The sequence below is a fragment of the Mandrillus leucophaeus genome, unplaced genomic scaffold, assembly GCF_000951045.1.
Source record: "Mandrillus leucophaeus isolate KB7577 unplaced genomic scaffold, Mleu.le_1.0 Scaffold294, whole genome shotgun sequence".
Lineage (NCBI taxonomy): Eukaryota > Metazoa > Chordata > Mammalia > Primates > Cercopithecidae > Mandrillus > Mandrillus leucophaeus.
This window is the reverse complement of record NW_012103076.1, coordinates 4,362,774-4,386,130: the sequence shown is the minus strand read 5'-3', so window position 1 is coordinate 4,386,130 and position 23,357 is coordinate 4,362,774. Positions and strand designations below refer to the sequence as shown.

At 37.1% G+C, this 23,357-nt stretch overlaps 1 protein-coding gene across 3 annotated transcripts in view; it reads left to right on the top strand.

Annotated features, from left to right (window-relative positions):
• Positions 1–23,357, top strand: part of KIAA1328 (KIAA1328 ortholog) — a 396,284-nt gene that overhangs the window by 228,809 nt on the left and 144,118 nt on the right. For all 3 annotated transcript variants that reach the window (XM_011986135.1, XM_011986134.1, XM_011986133.1), the window contains one exon: positions 14,941–15,602. In XM_011986135.1, the coding sequence (XP_011841525.1) occupies positions 14,941–15,602 (662 nt within the window). The remainder of the gene's footprint in view (positions 1–14,940; positions 15,603–23,357) is intronic.

Below are 23,357 nucleotides of genomic sequence, written 5' to 3'. Positions count from 1 at the left end.
ACGGTGAAACCCCGTCTCTACTAAAAATACAAAAATTAGCCAGGCGTGGTGGTGGGTGCCTATAATCCCAGCTATTCAGGAGGCTGAGGTGGGAGAATCACTTGATCCTAGGAGGTGAAGGTTGCAGTCAGCCAAGATCACACCACTGCACTTTGGGCTAGGTGGCACAGCAAGACTATGTCTCAAAAAAAACCAAAAAACAAAAACAAAAACAAAAAACTATAGGCCAGTATCCCTGATTAAATTGGTAGAAATTTTCTTAATAAAATATGAGAAAACCAAACCCAGCAACACATCAAAAGGATAATTTATCACAATCAAGTAGATTTTATTCCTGAGATGCAAGGATGGTTCAACATATGCAAATGAATAAATGTGATACACTCCATAAACAGAATTAAAAACCATATGATCACCTCAATAGATGCAGAAAAAACTTTCGATAAAATCCAACATCTCTTCATGATAAAAACCCTCAACAAACTAGGTGTTAAAGAATATACTTCAAAATAAAAAGAGCAACTTATGACAAATACACATTAAACATCTTACCAATTGGAGAAAAGTTAAAAGCATTACCCCTAATAACTGGAACAAGACAATTATGTTCACCTCACCATTCCTGTTCAACATAGTACTGGAAGTCTAGCCAGAGCAATCTGACAAGATAAAGAAATAAAAGACATCCAAACAGGAAAAGAGGAAGTCAAATTATCTCTGTTCACTGATAACATAATCCTATACCTAAAAAAATAAACCGCCAGGTGCGGTGGCTCACGCCTATAATCCCAGCACTTTGGGAGGCCGAGGCAGGCAGATCACGAGGTCAGGAGATCGAGACCATCCTAGCTAAGACAGTGAAACCCCGTCTCTACTAAAAATACAAAAAATTAGCCAGGCGTGTGGTGGGCGCCTGTAATCCCAGCTGCTCTGGAGGCTGAGGCGGGAGAATGGCGTGAACCCAGGAGACAGAGCTTGCAGTGAACTGAGATCGCGCCACTGCACTCTAGCCTGGGCCACAGAGCGAGACTCCGTCTCAAAAAATAAAATAAAAATAAAATAAATAAATAAACCCTAAAGATTTCTCCAAAAGGCTTCTAGAATCAATAAACAAATTCACTAAGGTTTCAGGATACAGAATCAACATTCAAAAAACCAGTAACATTTCTATACACCAATAACGTTCAAGCAGAGAACCAAATCAAGAACTCAATGCCATTTACAATAGCCACAAAAAAAAAATGAAATACCTAGGAATGCAGCTAGCCAAGGAAGTGAGATCTCTACACGAACTGAAAATGCTGAAACATAACAGATGACAAAAACAGATAGAAAAGCATCCCATGCCCATTAATGGGAAGAATTAATATCATTAAAATGACCATACTGCCCAAAACGATTTATAGATTCAGTGCAAAGCCTATCAAGTTACCAACATCTTTTTCATAGAATTAGAAAAATCAGTTGTAAAATTCATATGGAACCACAAATGAGTGCAAATAGCCAAAGTAATCCTAAGCAAAAAGGACAAAGCTGGAGGTATCACATTACCTGATATGAAACTATGCTACAAGGAAATACTAATCAGAATAGCATGATACTAGTACAAAAATAGACACACAGACCAATGGAACAGAACCCAGAAATAAGGCTGCACATCTATAACCAACTCATCTTCACTAAAGTCAACAAAGGTAAACAATGGAGAGAGGGTATTCAATAAATGGTGCTGGGAAAATTGGCTAGCAATATGCAGAGGAAAGAAACTGGACTCTTATCTTTCACCATATATAAAAATACATTCAAGATGGATTAAAGACTTACATGTGGTACTTAAAACTATAAAAATGTTAGAAGAAAATGTAGGAAAACACACCTGGATATTGGCCTATGCAAAGAATTTATGACTAAGACCTCATAAACAAATGTAACAGAAACAAAAATATATGAATGGGACATAATTAAATGAAAGAGCTTCTTCTGCACAGCAAAAGAAACTGTCAACAGGGTTAAAAGACAGCCTAAAGAATAGTCTATTAGTTCATTTTCACACTGCTATAAAGAAGTACCCAAGACTGGGTAATTTATAAAGGAAAGAGGTGTAATTGACTCACAGTTCCACATGGCTTGGTAGGCCTCAGGAAACTTACAGTCATGGTGGAAGGGGAAGCAAACATATTCTTCTTCACGATCTTGTGAGAACTCACTCACTATCACAACAACAGCATGGGGGTAACCACCCACATGATCCAGTCATCTCCCATGAGGTTCCTCCCCCAACACATGGGGATTACAATTCAGATTAAAATTCAAGATGAGATTTGGTTGGCTATACAGAGCTTCAAGATGAGATTTGGTTGGCTACACAGAGCCAGAAGATGTCAAATAGAATAGAGTATTTGCAAAGTATGCATCTGACAAAGGTCTGGTATCCAGAACCTATAAGGAACTTAATCAGATCAACAAGGAAAAAAAAAAAAAATTAAAAAGTAGGCAAACGACACGAACAGACACTTCTCAAAAGAAGATATGTAAGTGGCCAAGAAACATGAAAAAATGCTCAACATCACCAGTCATCAGAGAAATGTAAATCAAAAGCACAATGAGATACCATCTCACATCAGTCAAAATGGCTATTATTAAAATGTAAAAAAAATTAAAACCCAGATATAGGTGAGAATGCAGAGGAAAGGGAATAGTTATAACTTGTTGGTGGGGATGCAAATTAGTTCGTCCCCTATGGAAAACAGTATGGAGATTTCTTAAAGAAGTAAAAATGGAACAACCATTTTACCTAGCAGTCTCACTACTAGATATCTACCCAAAGGAAAAGAAACCATTTAATCAGGAAAGACACCTACATTCTTACGTTTATTGCAGCACTGTTCACAATAGCAAAGGCGTGGAATCAACCTAAGTGTCCATCAATGGTGGATTAGACAAAGAAAATTTGGTATAAATACACCATGAAATAGTATGCAGCCATAGAAGAGAATGAAATCACATCCTTTGCCAGAAAATGGATGCAGCTCGAGGCCATTACCGTACGCAAATTCACACAGAAACAAAAAGTCAAATACCACGTTTCACTTTTAACTGGAAGCCAAACAGTGAGTACACATGGACACAAAGATGGAAACAGTAGACACTGGGTACTCCAAAATGGGAGTGGAAGAGTGGGGAAAAGGGTTGTAAAAACTGCCTCTTGGATAGTATATCCACTATTTGGGTGATGGATTCACTGGAAGCCAAAACCCAGCATTATGCAATACATCCATGTAACATGAAGTATTTGCACATGAACCCCCTGTATTTTTTTTTAAAACATCATGAGATGTAGCCTTTTCTGAATCTGGTAGTTACTGTTAAAAATGTTGACAGGCCAATGGTACAAATATCTAGCATCTGCTCTGACATTTGGTATGTGTTACTAGTGTTCTATTCTGTTATTTACACTTTATTGTGTGCCTTCTGTGTGCCTATATTCTTTTAAATTCCATAATTATTGACTTTAATGTCTTTTACATTCAGTATTCCTTAATTGTGCTGCAATCCCTATGGGAACTAGAATAAGTTATGAGAGCCTTGAAAATGTTTTTGACTGCTCCATTCTGTTATTTTCTCTTCCATTGATGGCGTACTGCTTCAACTGCTGAGTGGTGAAGGCGCTTAAACCTCCTGGGCCCATTAGATCTAACTTGTTTACTGCATTGATATCTATATGTTAAATGACAAGAGAGTTCAAGTTATTGAATAATTTAAAATTCAGCTCTAATTGGTGTCATATGACCTGGAAAAGGCCATGGATGATGCCAGGAGCATGCTGTGAATTTCTTATAAATAATTCATGAATTAGATGATTCATTTGCTTGAATGTCTTGCTAAATGCAAAAGTTTATAAGTTAAACTGATGATATAACACCTGTAAGTATTTAGTTCATATGCTAGAAGGTAATCTACCTTGATGATCTTCTAGCAAAGTCTGCCAGTAGAGGAGAGTTAATTGCATGGGGGAAAATGAACATTTATTTGGGATAAGACTTTGGCAAACCACACAGTGCAGCTGTTGCATTACATATTTTCTGTCAACTTGACAACTGGTCCATATATGCCCAGTGTTAAAAATGCATCATGTCATTCTGTGCCTTATTTTACATTAACTCCATATGCTCTGGGAGATAAAATGACCTGGCCCACATGGTAGTTTAGGTTTAGAAATATTTATTTAGGTCTTGAACTACTGACTTCTCAGTAGAATAAAGAGCAGAGGGAAATTTTGAAGTTACAAAATTGAGATTTTTTCATTCTTATAAGGCTGTAAGTGGTAATATGAGGATTGTTATAGTGCTTGTTAGGATAGGAAATTATTATTTATCATCAGAGAATGAATAGCAATAAGAACTGTTGGTATTATTGAGTAATCCTGTGGTTAACAGCTTATAAATGCTTTGGAAGTAATCACATCCTAAACATCTAAAGTTAATAACAACCTGTTGTAAGAAATCACTACTGCAGTTTAGTTCACCTGTTTCCTTATGAGACTAGCCAGGCCCATAAAAATGATTTACAGAATCTTATAGAACATCACTGTTTACTTGTTGATGGGATTTCACAAAGTAATTCTGCAATTGCTTTTTGACATGTGAGAACATGAGAAAATCCTGGCTTATCATAAGAATAGTATGTGATTTTTGGTGTGTGTTCATGTATGAGTTTATGTACATGTATATGTGTGCATACATGTATACAAGATCATTTACATATTTATAAATGGGCATTTTTTTTCTATGCAGTCTTTATAAAATGTTGTATTTTAAAAATTATCTTGAAGATTTAGAAAATCTTTTTCTAACTTAGCAATGTAGTTATCTTCAATATTAGAAAATCCTTCATTGTATCCAAACAAATTCTCTCACAGGTTTTTTTTTTTTTAGTCCTTGTTCTTTTGTCATTGGTGTTTTTTATCTAGTCATTAGCCTGTGCCTACCCAAGTTATGAGATATTATGCTTCAATTCTGTCGTAAACCAAAGATATCTTAATTTTCTCCTCATCTTTGTTTTATGCTGTGGATTCCATAGCACACCATGTTAGAAGTCGCCATTGGCAGAAGTCAGTTTTAGTAGCCAAGAATTGTAGTATCTTTTGTATAAGACAAATCCTTTTCTTTTTTTTTTTTTTTTTTTTTGAAATGGAGTCTCCCTCTATCACCCAGGCTGGAGTGCAATGGTTTGATCTCGGCTCACTGCAACTTCTACCTCCTGGGTTCAAGCAATTCTACCGCCTCAGTCTTCCAAGTAGCTGGGATTACAGGCACGTGCCACCATGCCTAGCTAATTTTTGTATTTTCAGTAGAGATGGGGTTTCACTATGTTGGCCAGGCTGGTCTCAAACTCCAGACCTCAAGTGATACACCCACCTTGGCCTCCCAAAGTGCTGGGATTACAGGCATGAGCCACCATGCCCAGCCTATGTAAGACAAATTCTAATATGCTATCACTGTGAACTTAACTTTTTTATCTGTTGTAATCTGTAGATTTTTTTCCTGTCTAAATTTTTTTAATTATAAAGTTTGTTTTTTTAGCCTTTGTATATCCCCCTACATGCTTTTCTGCTAAATGTCATTTGTTCATTCATCTAGCTCATTTCTATTACATAGAAAAAAATGTAAACATGTAGTACATTTCAAGTCATATTGTTCACTTTTCTTACTGGGTTTGGAGCATATTCATAGAATTCTTTAATGCCTATTCATAGAATTCTTCAGTTGAAAGAATATTTAGTATAATCATCAAGTTCAGTTGGCAAACTACAGCAGGTCACATATAGCCCACTGCATGATTTTGTACAACCCATGAGCTAAGAATGATTTTTACATTTTTGAGTGGTTGGGGGAAAAGGATATTTCATGAAATTGGCAAATTGCATGAAATTTATTTATTTATATATATATATGTTTTTGTTGTTGTTGTTGTTGAGACGGAGTTTCGCTCTGTCGCCCAGGCTGGAGTGCAATGGTGTGATCTCAGCTCACTGTAAGCTCCATCTCCCAAGTTCACGCCATTCTCCTGCCTCATCCTCCCAAGTAGCTGGGACTACAGCCACCATGACTGGCTACGTTTTTTTTTTGTTTTTTTTTTTTTTTTTTTTTTTTTTAGTAGAGATGGGGTTTCACTGTGTTAGCCAGGATAGTCTCGATCTCCCGACCTCATGATCCACCCGCCTTGGCCTCCCAAAGTGCTGGGATTACAGGCGTGAGCCACCACGCCAGCCTGCATGAAATTTAAATTTCAGTGCCCATAAATAAGGTTTTACTGTAACACAGCTACAAATATTGTCCATGTATTATCTCTCTTGCTTTTGCACTACAAAAGCAGAGCTGTGCAGCTATGATAAGGATCTCATGGCCTGCAGAGCCAAAAATGTTTATTGTATGGCCCTTTACAAAAAAAAGTTTGCCAACCTTGTCATGGTTGCAACTGGCTGCGGCCAGCATCACAGGTGGTGAAGGAATTTACCAAAACAGTCATAGGTAAAGAGAGGCAGATTTATTAGAGAAGGTATGGATATATGTTGCAAGGGTGCAACAGACAGCACAACAGAGAAGGGCTGTCTGCAAAGAGGCAGGGACTGTAGGGAAGCTTTCGAGGGTCGTACTATAGGGGCTACATGTGGAATGAGGTTGTGCTGCTTGGGTTATGTGCAGAGTAATGTGGTTGACCCAGCAGGTTGTTTGTGATTAGCTGTCTCTCAGAGCAATTGTTTTCCCCCACCTGAGACCCCTCCCTCGTTGTTGCTTACTTATCAGGACTCCACATTCCTCTGCAACATAGGTATAAAAATGAATAAATTCTAGCTACATGCAACATCATAGATAAGGGTCACAAATATAATGTTAGATGAAAGAAGCCAGACAGAAAAGAATATATATCATATGATTCCATCTATACTTAAAAAATAAACAAGCAGGCCAGGCGCGGTGGTTCACGCCTGTAATCCTAGCACTTTGGGAGGCCAAGGCAGGCGGATTGCCTGTACTCAGGAGTTTGAGACCAACCTGGACAACACGGTGAAACTCTCTCTCTACTAAAATACAAAAATTTAGCCAGGTATGGCAACGTGCGCCTGTAGTCCCAGCTACTCAGGAGGCTGAGGCAGGAGAATTGCTTGAACCCAGGAGGCAGAGGTTGCAGTGAGCCAAGATCATGCCACTGCACTCCAGCCTGGGTAGCAGAGCAAGACTCTGTCTCTTTAAAAAAAAGTTAATTAAATAAATAAATAAACAAACAGGTAAAACTGAACTCTAGTATGAATGTTTAAGCACAAAAGTTTCAAAGCAAAGAAGTTAACTCCCCTAAAAGTCAGAATAGTCGTTCCCTTTGACTGGAGAGGTAGAGGGTACTAACTGTGTGGGGCTGGGAGGGTCTTCTGTGTGCAAGTTGTGTTTTTTTTTCTTGGATACTGGTTACACGGGTATTGCCTTGTGATTATTTACTGAGCTGTTCAGTAATGTAGACATTTCTCTGTTTATTATATTTCACATTAAAGAAGTTGGGTTTTTTTTTAGTAGGAACAGTATAGAGTAACAGAAGACTAGTAACAGAGCGAGATATTTCCTATATCTCACATGCAATGTTGACGTGACCTTGGTAAAGTTGTATTGCTTCATCGAACCTCATTTCCCGTCTGTAAAGTGGTAATTATAATAACTACCTTACAGAATTAAGGTTCAATATGTAAAAACATTCGGCATACTACAAAGTAAGCTCTGAGTTAAGAATAGCCTAAGTGCAACTTACAGAATGGGAGAAAATTTTTGCAATCTATCCATCTGACAAAGGGCCAATATCCAGAATCTACAAGGAACTTAAACAAATTTACAAGAATTAAACAACCCCATCAAAAAGTGGGCAAAGGATATGAACAGACACTTATAAAAAGAAGACATTTATGTGGCCAACAAACATAAGAAAAAAAGCTCATCTTTACTGGTCATTAGAGAAATGCAAATGAAAACCACAGTGAGATACCATTTCACACCAGTTAGAATAGTTAGAATGGCAATCATTAAAAGTAAGGAAACAACAGATGCTGGAGAGGACGTGGAGAAATGGGAATGCTTTTACACTGTTGGTGGGAGTGTAAATTAGTTCAACCATTGTGGAAGACAGTGTTGTGATTCGTCAAGGATCTAGAACCAGAAATGCCATTTGTCCCAGCAGTCCCATTACTGGGTATATACCTAAAGGATTATAAATCATTCTGCTATGAAGACACATGCACACGTATGTTTGTTGTGGCACTATTCACAATAGCAAAGACTTGGAACCAGCCCTAATGCCCATCAGTGATAGACTGGATGAAGAAAATGTGGCACATATACACCATGGAATGCTGTACAGCCATAAAAAAGGATGAGTTAATATCCTTTGCAAGGACATGGATGAAGCTGGAAACCATCATTCTCAGCGAACTAACACAGGAACAGAAAACCAAACACTGCATATTCTCACTCATAAGTTGGAGTTGAACAATGAGAATACATGGACACAGGGAGGGGAACATCACACACTGGGGCCTGTTGGGGGACGGAGACTAGGGGAGGGATAGTATTAGGAGAAATACCTAATGTAGATGATGGGTTGATGGGTGCAGCAAACCACCATAGCACATGTATACCTGTGTAACAAACCTGCACATTCTGCACATGTATCCCAGAACTTAAAGTATTATAATAATAATAATAAATAGCCTAAGTGATGACAGGCTATTCTTGGAAAATGTAGGGCATTCAATGGTCAGTGAAGGTGACTGTTTAGAGAAATAATTTGTACAAAGTTCTTCCTTGACCTTCATTTTTTATTTTCCATCTCTTTTAAACTTATTTTGAATTATTTAAAGGTCTTTTTTTCACCAACCACTTCACAAAAGAAGACATTCACATGACCAAAAAGCATAAGTAAAGTTGTTCAACATCATGACATATAAGAGAAATGCAAAATAAGACCACAATGAGATTTCCCTGCACACACACCAAGTGGCTAAAAATAAAAACACTTACACTACCAAGTGTTAGTGTGAATGCGGAGCAACTGGGACTCTCACACTTCACTTGTGGGATGTGAAATCAAACTACCACTTTGGAAAACTTACTGGATTGGCAGTGCCTAATAAAGTTAAACATATGCCTGCCCTATGGCCAAGATAAGTAAATGCATATATCTAAAACAAAGACTTTTATCATACTTTTAATGGCAAAAACGTAATTACTTTTGCACCAGCCTAATATAAGACTATTCATACATGCTTTATTCATAATAACCCCTAACTAGACACAATTTTATATCCATCAACAAAAGAGTGAATAAGTTGTGATATATTCATACAATGAAATACTGTGGGGCGGACTGAGCACTGTGGCTCACGCCTATAATGTCAGCACTTTGGGAGCCCGAGGCAGGTGAATCATGAGGTCAGGAGATCGCAACCATCCTGGCCAACATGGTGAAGCCCTGTCTCTACTAAAATACAAAAGTTAGCCGGGCATGGTGGCATGCACCTGTAGTCCCAGCTACTTAGGAGGCTGAAGCAGGAGAATCGCCTGAACCTGGGAGGCGGCGGTTGCAGTGAGCCGAGATCACGCCACAGCACTCCAGCCTGGGTGACAGAGTGAGAGTCCGTCTCAAAAAAAAAAGAAAAAAGAAAAGAAAAACAAAAGAAAAACACTACCCAGTGATAAAAAGAATGCACTGTTTATTGAAACACACAACATAGAAGAAGCTAAAAAATTAGGTTGAGCTAGAGAAACCAGGCACAAAAGAGTGACATACTCTGTGATTCCATTTATATGAGGTTTAGCATAAGCAAAATGAATCTGTGGTCATGGAGGTCAGAATGATGGTTATCCCTGGGAGTCTGAGGAGGTGCTATCGACTAGAAACGACACAAGGGAACTTTCTGGAGTAATGGAAATGTTCTATAACTGGATCTAGGTGGTGGTTACACAGATAGATACAAATACAAAAATTCGCCAAGCTGTACACTGAAGATCTTTGCATTTTATTGTAAATTATGCCTCAATGTTTAAAAAAAATTTGGTTTCTAAGTTAGTGTTGTATCTCGGAAAACAATCATATTAAACCCATATGTCAGAGGCAGCCATTTGGGAGTTTGCGTTGGTTTAAGCCTTAGTTAAGAGATGTTATATTTGCAAGTATAGAAATCCTGGAGCAGCTCCAGAAAGAAAAATACATCTCTTTCATTCAGGACCATTGTTACTTCCTTGTGTCCTAAAGGCAGCATCTGTCTTCAACTCTACTAATAAAATAGCTTAACTTTTTATATTCAGATTCTTACAGGGGGTTTTCAATTTCTATTCTCATCCTCTTCCTTTAGTTACTGTGACCCATACCCCATCTTGAATTTTTCTGTTAAGATTATATAGCAGACTATGCTTATTGAGAATGTCTGTGTGCAAGCCCCAGTGCAATGCATACAGAGGGATAAATACAGCTCTTGCCTTCAAAATTGTTGAGTCAGAATTCAATGACAAGAATCATACTACTAATAATAATAATGGGAAACATTCTTTTGAATACTAACCTAGACATGGTCCAAACACTTTGTATGAATTACTTCATTTAATCATTACAAGAACCCTAAAAGGCAGTGCAAGATGTTAGCGTAAGAGTGACATCTTTTGTATGAAAGAGAAAAATGAGTAACTTCTCTGTTATCTCAAGCAATTCAATTCTGGCCTGACTTGCAAACTCAACTTTAGCATAATAAAGGTAAGTTACTGAACTCATTCACTTTAGAAGAAGTTTAGATGTAACCTGTTGTAACTGAACATGCCCTTTGGGGATTTCTCCCCCACCTCATCTACACACCACATACAATGTTCTCCTTGAAAGAAATATGAGTGGGTTTTTTTCTTTTTTTGTAAATTGGACTTTTATAAATTGGTACCCTTGATAACTGCCCATCTTTCTCACCACCACATTCAGTTTTGAAATAGATGCTTTTCTTAATCCCTATTTTACTGGTGAGGAACCTGAGGCTTAGGCAATTTGATTAAGGTGCTATATTAGTTTTATAGTGCTGTGTAACAGATTACCACTAACCTGGTAATTTAAAGCTACACAGATTTATTACCTCATAACAGTTTCTGTGGGTCATGAGTATGGGCACAACTTAGTTGGGTCCTCTGCTTAGGTTCTTAACAATGCTGCAATTAAAGTTCAGCTGGGCTACATTCTTATCTGGCACTCAAGGTCCTCTTCCAAATTCACATGGTCGTTGGCAGAAGTTAATTTCTTACATCTGTATGATGGATGTCCCATTTACTTACTAGCTGTTGACCAGAGACTGCTTTCTGCTCCAGGTGTTTTTGCCACTTGATTGGCCCTCCCACAACATCGCAATTTATTTCTTCATGGCCAGCAGGAGAATCTCCAACCTGGGATGAGGGAGCAGGATAAGACCTTCTTTTAAAGGGCTTACCTGATTAGATCAAGTGCACCCAGGAGAGTCTCTGGTTTTATTAACTCAAAGTCAACTGATTAGGAACCTTAGTTACATATGAAGTCTGTTTTGCCATAAAATGTAATATAATCACAGGATTTATATCCTGTCATATTCACAGGTCCTCCGTACACGCAAGGAGAGAAGATAATAAAGATTGCATACACTAGGGGGTGAGAATCATGGGCAGCATCTTAGAATTCTGCCTATTGTACATGCATAGTAACCCAGCAGGTAATTGACAGAGCACTGCTCTCTGAGCAAAGCGTGCATTAAAATAATTAAGCTGTACTACCTCTCAAAAACATGAAACATTACCTGAAAAAATTTTTTAATTATTCCAGATATTTGATTTTGTGGATAATTTCACAATTAGTACCATTAAAGTAAGTGTAGAATATGTCAGCACCTAAAAATGGACATATGTAAATAATGTTTTGAAACAAAAATGAGACTATAAAATATGGATTTGAATATATAACATAAAATATTTTAATTTCTGGACCTTTTAAAAACTTAGCTGTCATTTGAAATATATATATCTCTCTAGTAATTTCTGACCTTCTAGTAAAAGATAGTTTACCATACTAAGTAGCAGGTGATAAATGTATGTACTGGCAGTAAGTACTGTAGAAGTTCAGAGTAGGAGAGATTAATGTGGACTAGAGATTCCCTTTAGATGTAAAATAAATTAATTTTTTTATGAAGTAGCTTATTAGAAATTTTGCCCAGCACTGGTCCACATTCTATTGCTTGTCATCTGTTTGTTGTACGGGATTGCATGTGTTCTTTGAAGAAGAGCAAGTCTTCTCAGATGTGACGCATTCTCATTTAAATAGAAATCCGTTAGCATTACTACAGTCATTCAGTTACAATCTTAATCACTGTAATAGCCTTCATTCTTTTATCATAGAATAAGAAACATGATGGCAGCTGTGTATCTCTGTTAGTTGATACTTTTTACCCATCAGTCCATCATTTGCAACTATTGCGAAATAAATTGGTGGGATTTTTCTCCCCTTATACTAGGGATCTCATTTATTCTCATTCATTTGTTTTGTGTCTGTGGAGTAGCTAGCCATTTCAATTGTTTTAAATTACTTTGTATTTGACAATAGGCATGGTAGCCTGAAAATACACACCCCCCAAATATGACCATGTCTTAATTCCCAAATGTCACATTATGTGTTACAAGGTACTTTGTAATGCAAGAGACTTTGCAGATGTGATTAAGGCTCTTGAGAGGGGGAGATTAACTGTATTACCCAGGTAGGCCCAATCAAATCTAAGTGGTCCTTCTGAGAAGGAGCAGAAGGAGTCAGAGGAGAAGGCGATGTGTGATGATGATGGAAGCAGGAGTTGGAGTGATACACCATGAAGATGGAGGAAGGGCTATAAAAAGTGAGAAATACAGGTGGCCACTAGAAGCTATAAAAGGCAAGGAGGCTGATTCTGTCTTCTGAGCCAAAGGAATTAGCCTTCCCAACATCTTGACTTCAGCCCAGTGAAACAGATTTCTAATTTCTGACCTCCAGAATTGTAAGATAATACATTTGTGTTATTGTAAGCCACAAAGTTTGTGCTAAGTTGTTATAGCCACAGTAGGAAACTAATACAGAAGTTGTAATATATTTGTTTACTGAAGAAGTCGTATTTCTGTTGCAGCATTGAGCAAATGAGATTCCCTTAGCATTCAAATAATTGTGCATGAAAAGTGAGACTGTTTCAAAGGATATGGATAGAAGAGTAAGAATTTTTTCTTCTTTGGTTAATATAAGTGTTCGGTACACAGAAGATTTTTTGGATTTGTTTGAATAGAAATAGAAAATGGCAGGAAAGTAAAGTGTTAACGTAAATGGACTTTGAATGAAAGCCTAAGGGAAGATGAAGTGTTAGTGGAAGCTGTCAGATATTTCAATTGTTTAGGTCTGCTTAGTTTCTTTCTCTTATCTTCTCTTCAGCTTTCACTAAAGACTGAATCTATGTATCTAGAGTAAATAGGCCTTGGAAAACAAGGCCTCTCCCTCCACAAGTGGATTTGTTCCTTTCAGATTTGTGTTAAAGGTTATACTCTGACTGCTCGAAAGAAATAACAGCTGGTAGGAATAACACGTTTTCAAACAACCCATCTTGCTAGTTAAGTAATTGGACTTGGAGGCTCTTTTTTGCTGTGCTCTAGATCTAAATTGAGGGGAAGTTTTTATGTTATAAAGGGCTGCCCTTGAAAGAGTCTGATCATTATCTTTCATTATTATTTTGTTAATTACAAGTGTCCACCTTCATGGGCAAGTTGCTCATCTGTAACACACACAACATTTACATTAAACTATAATATTTCTGTTTGGACAACCTGGAATCTAGATATACCATGTTTCTGAAATACACTGTGAAGAAAAGCTGCTTAGTCATACTAATGTTCAGAGATGAGCTAAGTATAACAACTCAACCTTCCCAGGCTAAGCTCAACAGTAAGGGAGATGGAGATGTTCCATGATACAGACCAACAGTTTTCAAAGTGTGGTCCCAGATCAGCAATATGAGCAAATTCTCTGAGTCTGCTCCAGACAGAAAGACTTGGAAACTCTGGGGATTAAGCTATAGTTTCATGTTTAACAAACACTCTCCAGGTTATTCTGCTACACATTAAAGTTTGAGAATCACTGATATAGATTAAGTTTTGTTCTCACCAATAGAATAGACTTACAGCTAAAATGTTGGAAAATCTGACTCTATTGACATGTCAGAGATAATTTGCAACTGCTTCCTTTCTGCCCAAATTCTATCAGACTAATCACTTGAATAGATTAATTGAAAAATCACTTATGTTTATAGATGAAATTAAATATTTTTTGTATTTAACTGTTTTTGATTAGAATCCTATTTTGTTGAAAGTGGTTGGTTTTATCTGTGTTCTGTAAAGATATTTATAAAACCTCATCAAAGTTCTACCAGTAAGTCACATTCTATTCAGTATAAGGTGAAATGTTTTACATCAAGTCTCATGCTGTGTAATGGCCAAAGAATATTTAAGGTGACTGAATGGATTTCTTGGCTCAGTATTCAAAAGTAAACATTTTAAGATGTTAATGTTTAAGGCTTTTACCTCTTCTCAAAATTGATTTTATGTAACTCTCATTATTTGCAACTCCTGAAATCACCAAAGATCTTGCTTAAGCAACATGTAGCAGCAACTTATTTTTCTTATCTTTATATGGATTTACTGAAGTGTAGATTGTTTGATAATGAATGTAGCTTTGGGGCACAAGTCTGTTTAACTGTGTGAACGCTACAATTTAATATTTAAGACAAAACAACAGCTTTGGCTTGGTAAACATATATCACTGATTTCTGAAAAACTGAATGAAAGAACTTGTTTTATTGTGTTCTTATTTGACAGGTGATCTTGTGGTTCTTTCTAGGTATCCAGTAGAAAAAGCACTCTCCAGTGTTCATCTGTGGAACTGGGTGGTTCCTACTTGAGTGTAGCCAGACCGCAGACCTACTATCAAACCAAGCAAAGACCTAAGTCTGCAATCCAGGATTCAGCTTCAGAATCCCTTATAGCATTTAGGAATAATTCTTTGAAACCAGTAACCCTTCATCATCCCAAAGATGATCTAGGTAAGATACCATCAGAGACCACAACATGTCATTATGAATCTCCAGGGAGAAAACCAGTAGATGCAGTCCCAACAGAGAAAATGCCACAAGAAGAATTGCACATGAAGGAATGTCCACACCTTAAGCCTACTCCTACTCAATGCTGTGGTCATAGACTTGCTGCAGATCATGTTCATGAGAGCCATTCTACAAACACGGCCCCTCAACATCCTAAGACACATCCAGAATCATGCAGTTATTGTGGGCTTTCTTGGGCGTCTCTGTTGCATGGTGGAGGGGCGCTGCAACCAAATGAAACTTTGAAAAAGCAGATCTCAGAAGATAGAAAGCAGCAACTGATGCTTCAGAAAATGGAGCTGGAAATTGAAAAGGAACGTCTTCAGCATCTGCTGGCCCAGCAGGAGACAAAGCTTCTTCTAAAACAGCAACAGCTTCACCAGTCTCGACTGGATTACAATTGGTGAGTGCTGCTTGTTCTTTTTATTTATTTATTTATTTATTTTGAGACGAAGTCTTGCCCTATTGCCCAGGCTGGAGTGCAGTGGCACAATCTCAGCTCACTGCAGCCTCTGCCTCCCGAGTTCAAGCAGTTCTCTGCCTCAGCTTCCTGAGTAGCTGGGATTACAGGCGCCCGCCACCACATCTGGCTAAGTTTTGTATTTTTAGTAGAGATGGGGTTTCACCGTCTTGGCCAGGCTGTTCTTGAACTCCTGACCTTTTGATCTACCCTACCTGCCTAGAACTTCCAAAGTGCTGGGATTACAGGCGTGAGCTACCATGCCCGGCCGAGTCCTGCCTCTTCTTTTAGCAATGTCTGTAGTTTGGAGAACACAGTGTAAAATTGCTGTATTACTATAGCAGATGTGTAAAACCAGAGGTTCTTCTGGATCTTGGCTTGCTCAAGATGCATATCAGTTATGTCTACTAAGTAAATTCCCCTTTATTCTTTGAAAGACTTCAAAGATTACCTTGTCTTCCAAACTGATAGCTTAGAATATCTATTTCTGAGCAGTCTAGTGTAATTTTTGCTGGGTTCCAAAGACATTTTAAAATGATCTTACCATTATGCAGAATCCTTTGCTGTTTGATATCATTGTGGACAATATTAGGCATTAAGTAAAAGCTTGAGATTTCGAGGTGTGGAATTAGATTGTAAAGCAGTGAGATTAGCTGTCATCATTCCAAATTTATGTCTACCTGCCATAATATAAAATATAACAAGTGATGGGAGTCTTCTAAATTTAACCCTTTCTGGCCATGAAGCATGACCTGTTGAATGACAAACTCTCATAAACCTATCCACATGTGGGCTGTTCTTCCCTTAACAATTCTTCGTAAGAACAGTGCTTGAAAAGCTAAATTGCTATTTTGTTATTATATAGTGTTTCTTTTCTCCACATCCTTATTGACATTTGGTATTGTCATTAATTTTTATTTTACCTCTTCTAATATGTGTATAGTGACATTTCATTGCAGTCTTAATTTGCATTTCACTAATGGCTAATGATGTTGAACATCTTTTTGTGTGTGTGCTTGTTTGCCCTCCTATCTTCTTCAGTAAATTCTCTCTTCAGTTTTGCCCATATTCTAATTGGATCATTTGGGTGTTTTTGCTGTTTGGAGAGTTCTTCATATATCTAGATAAAAGTCCTTTGTCAGATATGTGAGTAGCAAATATTTTCTTCCAGTCCGTAGCTTGTCTTTTCTTGTTTATCTTTAATTGTTTTTTCTTTTGGTAGAGACAGGTTCTCACTGTTGCCCAGACTGGTCTTGAACTTAAACAATTCTCCTGCCTCAGCCTTCTAAAGAGCTGGAATTACAGGTTTGAGCCACTGCTCCTGACTCTGCCTTTTCAATTGCTTAATAGGATCTTTCATAGAGCAAAAATTTTTAATTTTAATAAAGTCCAATTTATCTACTTTTTCTGTTATGGATTATATAAAGTTTTATCATAGATAGATGTTGAATTTTGTCAAATACCTTTTATGAATTTTGTCAAGTATCTTTTATGATCATGTCCTTTTCTTATTTGCCCTGTTAATATGGTGAATTACATAGATTTTTAAATATTAAACCAGCCTTGCATCCCTGAAATTAAACCCCACTTGGTCATAATGTATGATTTTAAAAATGTTACTGAATTCCATTTACTAATATTTGTTGAGTATATTTGCATCAGTTTTGTTTTGGTTTTTTTTTTGAGACAGAGTCTTGCTCTGTCACCCAGGCTGGAGTGCAGTGGCGTGATCTTAGCCCACTGTAACCTCTACCTGCTGGGTTCAAGGGATTCTCATGCCTCAGCCTCCTGAGTAGCTGGGATTACAAGCGTGAGCCATTGTGTCTGGCCTATTTGCATTAGTTTTGATGAGGGATATTGTTCTGTTGGTTTCCTTTTCCCCCCCCCCCCCTTTGTCCTTGTCTTGTTTCGGTATCAAGGTAATGCAGGCCTCATAAAATGAGTTGGGACATGTTTACTCTGCTTCTGCTTTCTGGAAAAGATTGTGTAGAATTGGTGTTAATTCTTCCTTAAATGTTTAGTAGAATTCTCCAGTGAAACCATCTGGACCTGGAGATTTATTTTTTGAGACTGTAAATTCCAAGTTTAATTTCCTTTATACTTACAAGGCTATTCAAATTATCTATTGGATAATCTACCTTGCCACAGGTTTGTTCATTTTAATTATCTTTCAAATAACTGGCTTTTTGTTTCATTTAGTTTTTGTTATTTTTCTGTTTTCAATTTCATTGGTTTCTGCTCTTTATTATTTTCTTCCTTCTGCTTGCTTTAAATTTACTTTGCTCTTTTTTCCTAATTTGTTAAGATGAAAGCATATTGGTTTGAGACTTTTTCACTTTTCTACTGGAAGCATTTAGTGCTCTAAATTCCCTTCTTGGCACTGATTCAGCTGTGTCCCACAAATTTTGATATGTTGCACTTTCATGTTTATCCAATTCAGTGTTTTTTGGGGGTATCTTTTGAAACTTCCTATTTGACCCATGGGTTATTTAGAAGTGCTATATTTAGTTTCCAAGTTCTTAAAGATTTTCCTGTTTTATTTCTGTTACTGATTTTTAGTTTGATACCACTGTGCTCACATAACACACTGTATAATTTTCATTCTTTCAGACTCATTGAAGTTTAAGGACCCTAGGGCATGTTCTGTCTTGATATATGTTCCATGATGTTTGAAAAGAATATATATTCTGCTGTTGGGTGGAGTGTTCTGTAAATTAGATCCTATTATTTGACAGTATTGTTGAATTCTTCTATATTCTTGCTGATTTTCTACCTACTTCTATCACTTATTGACAGAGGGGTTTTGAAATCTCCAGGTACAATTATGATATATCTATTATCTATTTTTCCTATTAGTTCTATTAGTATTTGTTTTATATATTTATACCTCTGTTCTTTGCTGCTTATGCATTTAAATTTGCTATGTCTTCTTGGCAGGTCGACCATCTTGTCACTATGTAATGTCTTTCTCGGTCCCTATTTTTTTTTTTTTTTTTTTTTTTTTTGTGACGGAGTCTCACTCTGTCACCGAGGCTGGAGTGCAGTGGCACTGTGTTGGCTCACTGCAACCTCCGTCTCCTGGGTTCAAGCAATTCTCCTGCCTCAGCCTCCCAAATAGCTGGGATTACAGGCGCCCACTACCATGTCTGGCTAGTTTATATGTATGTATATATATTTTTTAGTAGAAATGGGGTTTCACCGTGTTGGCCAGGCTCGTCTCTAACTGCTAACCTCAGGTGATCCACCTACCTCGTAATCTTTTTTTATCTAAAGTCTCCTTTACCCGATATTAATATAGCCATTCTTACTTTCATTTTATTAAGGTTTTCAAGGTATGTGTTCTTCCATCCTTTTACTTTCACCATATATATGTTGTGATTTTGAATTCAGTTTCTTAGACACAGCATTTATTTAAGTCAGCCAGTTTCTTTTAATTGGTATGTCATGTTCAGAAATTTACTTTTTTGTTTTTGATTTTTTTTTTTTTTTTTTTTTTTTGGTTTGACAGGCTCTCACTCTGTTGCCCATGCTGGAGTGCAGTGGCATGATCACGGCTCACTGCTGCAGCCTTGACCTCCTGGGCTCAGGTGATCCTCCTGCCTCAGTTTCCTGAGTAGCTGGAACTACAGGCGTGTGCTGCCATGCCCAGCTAATTTTTGTGTTTTTTGTAGAGATGGGGTTTCACCATTTTGCTCAAGCTGGTCTTGAGCTGCTAGGCTCAACCAGTCTGCCTACTTCAGCCTTCCAAAGTGCTGGGATTACAGGCATGAGGCACCGTACCCGGCCCAGACACTTACTTTTAATGTAAATTGTATATGATTTCCCATATAGTTGGCCCTCCATATCCCTGGAGTCAACCAACTGTGGATTGAAAATATTTAGGGGCAATAAATAATGCAACAATAAAACTATTATAAATAAAAAATATAGTATAGCAAATATTTACATAGCATTGACATTATAGTAGGTATTACCAGTATTATAAGTAATATAGAGATGATTTAAATTATACCAGACGATGTGCAAAGATTATATATACATACACATCACGTGAGCAAATCCATGGGATTTTGGTATGGGAGAAGGTCTGGGACTAATCTCCTGAGGATACCAAGAAACCACTGTAGTGTTTTTGAGTATATTTCTTTGAATAGATTTGTTTTATTGGTTGCTCTAAATATTCTGTTATACACACATAACTTATCAAAGTCTGTTGGTGTCATATTTTATCAGTTTAAATTAAATGTAGAAATTTGATCTCCCTTTAAGTTCCCTTACCCTCCCCCATTTATAATTGTCTTAAAGAGTTTCTCATTGAGAACAGAACAAGAGAAATTTTACAATCTGAACAACAGAAATAGACTAAACCCAAAAAAACCTAAACAGAGTCTCTCATTAAGAACCACATCATAAAGTATTATAATTTTTGCTTAAATCATCAAATTTAAAATAAGTTAGAGTAATTTAGAAAAGTGAAGAGAAAAAAATCTATTATATTTATCTGTATTTCTATTTTTTTCTATTGTTCTTCCTTCCTGATGTTCCAAGATTTCCTCTTTTATCTTTTGTTTTGTTGTTTTGTTTTTAGAGCTCTGTTTAACTGTTCTTTAGGGTAAGCCTGCAGTAGTTTTGCTTCATATGAAAATGTTCTCATTTTTACATCATTTCTAAAGGATACTACCATTGCTGAATATAGGATTCTGAGTTGACAGGGTTGCTTTTTTTCTTTTCTGTCAGCACTTGAATAATGTGGCATTTTCTTCTGCCCCCGATGTTTTCCACAGTCATTTGCATTCTTTTTCTCTATACATAAAATATAATTAATTCTCTTTTGCTTTTTAAAGATTTTTTTGTCTTCAGTTTTAAGAAATTTCACTGTGATATGTCTTCACATGGATTTCTTTATCCTATAAAAACTTTGATTAGCTTCTTGATTTATAGTTTTGTGTCTTTTGTCAAATTTAGGAATTTTTCTCTAATTTTTTTTTCGAATACTTTTTGAACTCCATGCCCTCCTCTGGCTAGCTAATGACATAAATTTACAGTCTTTTGTTATGGCTCCACATTTTTTAAAAATTTTACTTTAAGTTCCGGGATATGTGTGCAGAGTGTACAGGTTTGTTACATAGGTATACGGGTGCCACGGTGGTTTGCTTCACCTATTGACCCATTCTCTAAGTTCCTTCCCCTTGCCTCCGACTCCCCAATGGGCTCTGGTGTGTGTTGTTCTCCTCCCTGTGTCCATGTGTTCTCATTGTTCAGCTCCCACTTATGAGTGAGAACATGTGGGATTTGATTTTCTGTTCCTGTGTTAGTTTGCTGAAGATGATGGCTTCCAGCTTCATCCATGTTCCTGCAAAGGACATGATCTCTGGCTAGCCATATGCAGAAAACTGAAACTGGACCCCTTCCTTACACCTTAGACAAAAATTACCTCAAGATGGATTAAAGACTTAATGTAAAACCCAACACCATAAAAACCCTAGAAGAAAACCTAGGCAATACCATTTGCGATATAGGCATGGGCAAAGACTTCATGATGAAAATGCCGAAAGCAATTGCAACAGAAGCCAAAATTGATGCATGGGATCGAATTAAACTAAAGAGCTTCTGCACAGCAAAAGAAACTGTCATCAGAGTGAACAGGTAACCTACAGAACGGGAGAAAATTTTTGCAATCTACCCATCTGAGAAAGGTCTAATATCCAGAATTTACAAGGAACTTAAACAAATTTACAAGAAAAAAACAACTCCATCAAAAAGTAGGCAAAGCATATGAACAGACACTTCTCAAAAGAAGACATTTATGTGGCCAACAAATATATGGAAAAAACTCAATATCACTGATTATTAGAGAAATGCAAATCAAAACCACAGTGAGATACCATCTCATGCCAGTCAGAATGGCAACTATTAAAATGTTCCACATGTCTCTGACATTCTGTTTAGGCTTTTTTGTGTGTATTTAGTCTATTTCTCTTTGTTGTTCAGATTGTGCAATTTCTCTTGTTCTATTCTCAAATTTCTGGTTCTTTCATTTGTCCTCTTCATCCTGTTTTTGAGCCAGTCCATTGAGTTTTTAAATTTTACTTATTGTCTTTTTCAGTTATCTTTTTTCCAGAGCTAAAATTTCCACTTAGTTCTTCTTTATGTTTTCTCTTTATTTTCAGAGACTTTCTGTTCTTTTCCTTTCAAAGAGCATATTCATAAGTGCCTTTGAGGCATTTTTATGATGCATGCTTTACTGTTCTTATCAGATAATGCCAACATTTATGTCATTTTGACACTAGTTTCTGCTGGTTGTCTTTTTATTCTAGTTGAGATTATCTTCATTTGTGGCATGATGAGTGATTTTTATTGCATTCTGGACATTTTCAGTTTATGGTATGAGATACTGATCTTGGCTGTCTAACACCACCCCAGTGAAGATTTAAGATGTCTCATTGAACCATTGGAAAATGGAAGTCTAGCCTCCCACTGGACCTTTGCTGGTGGGAATGAGGGAAGTGAGACCACAGTTTTTCCCATGATGTTTGGCTGCAGTAGGACAGTTATTGTCTAAAAATTTTCTGTCAATATAGACTGCTCCTTTCCTGATCCTTTAGACAAACAGAGCAGTCTATTTTTTCCTCTATGACTTTAGAGTTTCTAGGTTGCCAGCTTCTCCCACATGCAAGATTTCTAAGGTAAAAACAAAGCCCAGGAAACTCACCATGTTGTTGTTTTTCTGGCCTCCGTTTCTTACCTTTTACAGTATCCTTATGTTTGTTTCAAGTATAATGTCTAAGATTTTTAGTTGTACAGGGGTAGAGAGAAGTGCAGCTATTTCATCATGTCTCAGAACTGTAAGTCCCTAGAGATTTTTATTAAATAATGGAAAGCAAATACATATGTAAAAGTTCAGGCCAGGCATGGTGGCTCATGCCTGTAATTCCAGCATTTTGGGAGGCCAAGGCGAGTGGATCACCTGAAGTCAGGAGTTTGAGACCAGCTTAGCCAACATGGTGAAACCCTATATGTACTAAAATACAAAAATTAGCCAGGTGTGGTGGTGGGCGCCTGTAATCCTAGCTACTCAGAAGGCTTAGGCATGAGAATTGCTTGAATGCGGGAGGTGGAGGTTGCAGTGAGCTGAGATTGCACCAACTGCACCTCCACCCTTGGTGACAGAGCAAGACTCTGTCTCAAAAACAAACAAACAAACAAACAAAAAAAAGTTCAATAAGTCTAATGGTTTCTAATTTTCTTCTAATTTCATTTATCCAGAAACTGTGTGAATTAAATTTTATCAAGTTATATTTTATTATTTTTTATTCAAACATTAGATTTTTGTGGATTGAACAAAAGTACTTAAGAAAGCAAAATGACCAGGAAGGTTCACAGTATACTTTGGTGATAGGCAGAGAATGCCTGTTTTCTGTTATTACCTTTGAAATTTGTTACTTTTTTAAATTATAAAAACGTATACCATCTGGAAAACTACTCACATAAAATAGCTTGAGATCTTTCTGGAACCCGGATCTCTTTATGCTAATTGTCAGTTTAAGCTGACCATGTTCTCATCTCATGTATTAAGTTCCTTTACTTGAAAGTGGTTGGCTGGCCGGGCGCGGTGGCTCAAGCCTGTAATCCCAGCACTTTGGGAGGCCAAGACGGGCGGATCACGAGGTCAGAAGATCGAGACCATCCTGGTTAACA